Source organism: Palaemon carinicauda, chromosome 6, assembly GCF_036898095.1.
Source record: "Palaemon carinicauda isolate YSFRI2023 chromosome 6, ASM3689809v2, whole genome shotgun sequence".
In the NCBI taxonomy this organism is placed as follows: Eukaryota; Metazoa; Arthropoda; class Malacostraca; order Decapoda; family Palaemonidae; genus Palaemon; species Palaemon carinicauda.
The window spans coordinates 158,084,255-158,091,754 of NC_090730.1; the positions used below are offsets into that span (position 1 = coordinate 158,084,255).

General features: G+C 34.5%; 1 protein-coding gene across 1 annotated transcript in view; it reads left to right on the forward strand.

Moving 5' to 3' along the window:
• The window catches only part of Ir25a (ionotropic receptor 25a), a 59,070-nt gene that overhangs the window by 15,512 nt on the left and 36,058 nt on the right, over positions 1 to 7,500 (forward strand). Inside the window, exon 3 of the mRNA XM_068374777.1 lies at positions 7,087 to 7,276. Coding sequence (XP_068230878.1) covers positions 7,087 to 7,276 — 190 coding nt within the window. The remainder of the gene's footprint in view (positions 1 to 7,086; positions 7,277 to 7,500) is intronic.

Consider the following 7,500-nt stretch of genomic DNA (forward strand, 5'->3'; position numbering starts at 1 on the left):
AAAGTCCACCAGAAGGAGGTAGGTCTACTGTTCTTAAAATGTTATTTTAATTGTTCATTACTTCACTTGCAGTTTATTTCTATTCCTAGCCGGTCTATTTTTCCCTGTAATAAGTTATTGCATCCTGCTTTTCCAAATAGGGTTGTAACTCAGTCGCTGATAATAATAATAATAATAATAATAATAATAATAATAATAATAATAATAATAATAATAATAATAACAGCGTTCCTAACACTTTCGACGGGTCAGAACGACCTAACCGAGTCCCACTTAAGTAGATCCTGTTATACGTTGACTGGGACAGTCGTAACGCCCAAACCCCTTTACCCTTCGGGATAAGTCTCTGCCAGTTGTTTGCGTCTCCCTTTCACTGGTGTCTTCAAATGAAGCCGTCATGGTATATAATGACCCCTTTGACTCCCTACCAAATAAATCAATGGCTCGAAAGCATCATTATCAATGGCAGAAGCAGACCGAGGTAATGTTCTGTGCGATTATCGCTAGACTAAATCAGGTGGAAGGTGTGTGTTGCGTGAGAAAATCTTCATGAATATATAATCAAAATTAGTTAATTGCACTATTAAATACTGCCAAACATTAGAATGATATAATGGTCTGCAGAAACCTACATCAGCTAGATATCCACATGTTTGCGTCTGCTAATTTGAGTTTTGTATAGTCTCGAGAAAATGTACGGGAACACATAGAGTTACTCTTTAATAAATCATTATGTACACAAATTAGGTCTCTCTCTATTACTATTATCAGAATCAGATTCTCTTGCGCAATTATCTAAAACAACTGCCTGGTGTTTCCACTGACTTTATTTCTTGAAGCACATTTCTCCTAACGCTTAATTTCAGGATAAACCATGACGTAAAAACTCGTAAATATAGAGAATAGACGAATAATTGAAGACTACATAATATCGCCACATCAAATTTCCACAACAAAACCGTTTTACCAATTTGTATAACGAAAACTTCCGAAACGAAAGTGCACATATACATAATCTAAAAATTTACCATAAATGATAATTTCAAAAGCTGTCTCGGAACGGTTGGTATGTCTGAAACGGTTCTGCGAAAGAGAAACTAAGAGCCCAAGAATAGGTAGGTTAGGTCTAATACAGGAAACTAAGTTTTAAGACTTATATTGATAGGAACATTTTTAACCATAATCCAATACATAAAGGAGTTCAAAGTTAAAATTTAAACATTTTAGCAGCTGACTAAGTATAGATAGCCTACGTATATTGGAATGAAACGCGTAAGGCTGTGGACTAAAACAAGGTAAGCAAACATGGGTAAAATATCCTCTCGTTTGGTCTTGGACCACCTACATTAATGTCTTGCTTTATGATCTAGAAGGCTTTACGAATCTATAGGTATTTTCCTTTAATGAGTATATCTCGTTGGTAAAAGTGCTTAAAAGGAAACCAGATAACAGTAGACACCGACAATATGAACGGGATGTAATATACTATGCTTATATGTATATCCATGCACCAATTTATAACAGCTTACAAGGAGTACTTTACTGGTAACATTTCCTTGCGATATTGACCAATTGGGTAACGAAATTGACAAAAAATCAAACCATTGGTACAATAAATATGAACGAGCTACTATATGCTAGGCCTATTGTGTATATCACCATACACCAACTTTCAAAAGAAAAATACATATCTAAAGAGTTTTGTTATCTATTATATCTGCCGTTTTCGAATGAGTATAATTCGGAGCTTCAATCATGGGTGTATTTAAATAATCGTTTATGTTGTCTTTAAACAAAATACTAAATTGTATACGGCTAATGAATGCCGTAGTACGAGGTTGGCGGTACATTTGACACCAGACAAGGGAGTTATTGTTAAATGTAGCTAGATAATTCGGTAATTTTGTATATTATTCCAGATAAGTTAAACAAATTTAAAGTAAAATCATCAATCTCCTGATTACAATAAGCCGACTGATATCAGACTACATGAAATAGACAGAGATTCCAAGGCCTTCTATAATTATTCACTAATTGACATCTCTCTCTCTCTCTCTCTCTCTCTCTCTCTCTCTCTCTCTCTCTCTCTCTCTCTCTCTCTCTCTCTAATCGAACCATAGTACTACCTTCACATTCCCATTTTGATAATCTAATTTAATTCTGAAAAAAAAACTGGCCTATTTACAAAAGTTATCACAAAAACGTTTTCCTATCGCCGTATGTGGGAAGGAAGAAAGTTTAAACATGTCACCAATACCATTGCCAACTACAGGATGTAAACCAAGCAACAGTTAAAAAGGTTGATGTAAATGTTAAAAGACTTAAGTTCCCATTTAAATTAGTCATTGTTCATACATTATACTAACGCTTAATCATCTCATATTCGTTATGTATATTAATTTTCCCAATAATTAGTCTTTTACGGCATAAAAAAGACAAATATTTGAATGACTTGTTGACAATGACTTTGCCCTCGTCACTCACATTCTTACAATTGTTTACATATTGTACACTGGTAATGTAACCATATATTTGAATCCATTCAATATGGCTACATAATGTCTCGCAAAAAATATCACAATCAAAACTTGAAACACTTGTAGAGGAAGCCGTGACCTTCCCCAATAAATAAAGAAGAGCTACTACTTATAATGCATAGGTCTATAACTTAAATAAAGACATACCTGGATCACTGATTGTTTTAATGTATATTGCTCACTAATGGACAACATATGTTCTTATCTGAATCCTTTTTCGTAGGGAGAGGCTCACTAAATACGAGGAATTCAAAAAACTTCGGAATTCGGACACTAAAATTTGACGACACACTCTTGCAACGTTCAGGGGTCAACTGAACTGGCAGATACGTGACGTCACACGAGGACCAATCAGTGTTGCCAACACCGGCGATTTTACCAGTTAGAATTTTAAACCAGATGATTACTAAGTTATATACATATATATATATATATATATATATATATATATATATATATATATATATATATATATATATATATATATATATATATATATATGTTGCGCGTGTACGGTAATATAATTTCAAAAAATATATAATTAGCCAACTCCTTTACATTTGCAGTATGCTGGTTGGCAATGTGGAACAGCAAAGCAATGCAGTTACGTGCTTTTATTTACATCAACTGAAATAACATTAATATAGCAAACTTCACTTGCTTCTTTCTGTTTTTGGCAAATGAGAGGAGTCAGGGATAATGAAGAATAAACATTCCTTATGAATAACGATTACTATGATGTCCGTAAAGAGAACATTCCGTACGAAGAATGACTAGGCTTACAATGATGTCCATTGAGGAAAAATTCCATATTAAGTATGACTAGGCTTACAGTGATGTATGAGTAAACATTCCTTACGGAGAGTGACTATTGTAGTCCTACACTGATGTCCGTTAAGGAAACATTTCCTACGAAGAATGACTAGGCCTACTTTGCAGTTATGTCTGTTGAGGAAACACCCCTTACAAAAAAATGACTAGGCCTACAATGACGCCCGTTAAGGAAACATCCTTTACGAATAATGACTAGGGCTACTGTACAATGATGTCCGCTAAGGAAACATTCTTTACGAAGAATGACTAGGTCTAGGCATACAATGACGCCCGTTAAGGAAAAAATACTTACGAAGAAAGACTAGGCCTACTTTGCAATGACGTCTGTTGAGGAAACATCCCTTATGAAGAATGTCTAGGCCTACAATGATGCCCGTTAAGGAAACATTTCCCTACGAAGAATGACTAGGATTAATGTACAAGGATGTCCGTTAAGGAAACATTCCTTACGAAGAGTGACTAGGCCTACAATGATGTCCGTTAAGGAAACATTTCCTACGAAGAATGACTAGGCTTACTGTCCAATGATGACTGCTGAAGAAACATTCCTTGCGAAGAATGACTACTATACAGGAGCATCCTTTGAAATATTCTCTTCCTGTTGAACTTCGACATTCGAATTTCCAAACAGTCTGAGATTTTCATTAATTCCACCATTTCTTAATATTTCCATTCAACAAGTACTAAGAACAGTCCTTTTACTGATACATGTCTGGACAGATATGTTGCCATTCTGGCCTAAATACCTTCGTCAACTTCGTTGCGAAGTTTAGGCTATGTTTTGATAGGCGTATGTTTGTATATCTGTTTGTGATTCGCATAACTCAAAAACCATTTGACCGAATCTCTTGAAATTTGGTGGAATGATTGTCCATAATCCAAGGACAATTATATTAGATTGTGGGAGTGATTGGGTCAAAAGTCAAGGCCAAGGTCATGAAAAAGTAAAGAACGTATTTTTGTCACATCATGGTCAATTTTTATCCGATTTGAATGAAACCAGTGCCAAATTGTGCATAATTTAGTTGCCGATCTTGTGATATACATGATATAGGCTATGGTATGCGCTCTACCGAGTGCCCATTGTAGTTTATCTTCGTTTACTTTTTAATTGATTCCTTGATTTTTGCATACGTACTTGATAATTTCATCACTAAATGACCCATTTCTTGTGTGTTTCATATTCAACGTTTCCTGGATATCTTCAACCTCAGCTTCTTAATTGCACATTTCATGCAACTCACATTTTATTCCTATCATAATCGTTCGTCTTGATAGCACATAATAACCATAGTACGAACTCTTTCTCCCGCTTTAGAAATACTAGTTTTTTTCTATTTGTATATAAAACAAATATAGATCAGTATTCCTATATTGAGCATCCATTTACAAAAACATATTCTTCAGCCTATTTTTCAGTAACATGTTCACTAACACTGAATATGAAACAAACAAGTTTTTTTTTCACATTCCGTCTTTCAAACTTGATTGGGACATTTATTTTGTGAAACCATTTATCTCCTGTTGTCAATCAACTGCCGGTAAATGATTTTAATAGGTTCTCCTAATTGTTATTATTCTCTCTCTCTCTCTCTCTCTCTCTCTCTCTCTCTCTCTCTCTCTCTCTCTCTCTCTCTCTCTCCGCGTGTGCTGCTCGACATTGCACAATCAGCCTTTGTTATTCCTAATTCTGCAAGACCAGTCCTTTAATTTCATTTTTTTACATTTTTTTTTCTGTTTTCTAACGTTTAGTGTCATATCTTTCCAATTATTTCAAAATATTGAACTTTTACAAGACTGTTTCGTTATTATTTTACTAATTGACTTTATTAGTATTTATGCTATCTTTCAAATAACATAAATATTCATAATATTCACACTAAGTGATCCTATAAACACTCTTGCCAGCAAAACAAGCTAGTGAATAAAACAAGCAAACACTCTCACAAGGAAATAACTGAGTAAACCACACGTACCCAGCCCCGCCTTATTCGTCCACTTCCTTACCTTGTCGAATGTTATGGTCGAATTCCCGGAACCTTTCTTAGCAAAAAGGGCTTTTACTGTCAGTTGGTAAAGACGTTAACTTGCCTCACATAATGATTGATTGCTCAGTTTTTTGTACTCTGGGGTTGCAACGATACCAACTATGAATTCATGGAACATCTTTTAAAATGAATTTAAAATCATTTCTTAGACCCTGAATCCTTTATAAATACACACTGAGCTTCTGAAATGTGATGAATAAAGATATAATGATTGGTAAGAAATTGCATTATTTAATTACAGAATCTTTTTCATCAGGAAACATAAGAAGCTGTTGGATTCACACATAAGTATATATATAAAAAAATACAAAAGTAGACCTAATTGAAACTTCCTATGGAAATTTTAAAATTAACTTTAGAACTAAATAAACTAGGCCGTTTTCCTATTACCTCTTTTCAATCATTATCATGATATGATTGTGAAGAAAATAAACAAAATAAAATTAAGCTTATACAAAAAGAGAATTGTTTTTAAAGCATGGGTGAAGTTAATTTAATGAAATGGTAGAGATTAAATAGTAATTATTATCATTACTAGCCAAGCTACAACTCAAGTTGGAAAACCTGATGCTATAATTCAAAGGGCTCCATCAGAGAAAAATAGCCCAGTGAGGAAAGGAAATAAGGAATTAAAGAATATACAAGAGACGCAATGGACAATTAATATAAAATAACAACATTAACATAGTTTTTTTTAATTTATTTATAAACTGTAAAGAGAGGCTTATATCAGTTAGCCTGTTCAACAAAAAACTTTCGCTGCAAGTTTGAACTTTTGAAGTTCCAACGATTCAACTACCTGGTTAAGAAGATCATTCCACAATTGCATACTAACATTCATTCTAGTATTATTTGTATTATTATTACTAGCTAAGCTACAACCCCAATTGGAAAAACAGGATACTATAAGCCCAAGGGCTTCAACAGGGAAAATAGTCCAGTGAGAATAAGTATTAAGGAAGTAAATAAACTACAAGAAAAGTCATGAACAATTAAAATAAAAAGTGAGGAACAATTCATCATCATCTCCTCCTACGCCTATTGACGCAAAGAGCCTCGGTTAGATTTCGTCTCTATCTTGAGCTTTCAATTCAATACTTCTCCATTCATCATCTCCTACTTGGAGCTTCATAGTTCTCAGCCATGTAAGCCTGGGTCTTCCAATTCTTCTAGTGCCTTGTGGAGCTTAGCTGAACGTTTGGTGAACTAATCTCTCTTGGGGAGTGCGAAGAGCGTGGCAAAACCAAATTGTGGAACAATTAGAATAGAATATTAAAAAAAAAGAACAGTAACAAAATACAAATAGATATTTCATATATAAACAATATATCTTCTAAAAACAAGAGTAAGAGAAATAAGATAGACTAGTCTATTGAAAACGAACCAATAATGATATACTTTAGTCAATTATTTTTTTTAGTTAGGCAAAATTGCACAGACTTGCAGAAGTGACCTTTTAGCTCGGAAAAGTTTCATGATAGCTGAATGGTCGGAAGTATTCGGACAAAACTACTTCCGACCTATCAACTATTAGGAAACTTTTCCGAGCTAAAAGGGCAACCCTGCAAGTCGGTGCAAATCTGCCTAACTAAAAAAGAATTGACTATAGAATGAACATTATGCACTTATTTTACTATTTATTTATTTTTGTATTTTTTTCCTTGCAGGAGGGGACATCGAAATGACCGTGAATGCGACCTGTGACCTTCTCGATGCTGCCATCGACGCCTCGGCGCCTCCCCACATTGTCCTCGACGCCACCACGACGGGCATGATGTCTGAGACCGTCAAGAGTTTCACCAGGGCTTTAGCTCTGCCCACCTTCTCGGCCTCCTACGGCCAGACAGGAGACCTCCGGTAAGGGTTGGCGAATTCACCTTTCCTTAGAAATATATTCTTGATTTCTTATGTTTGTAATAAACCAATGAAAAGCAAACCATCTTTTTTTAAAAAAAATTGGTAATGAATAAGTGTATTTGTTTTTGTTATAATGGAAAGTGTTAGGGTAAAAAAATCTTTTCAATGTACTGATGTAAGTAAACTTAGAGGAAATTAGTGTGCAGATGACTTAAAAACACTAA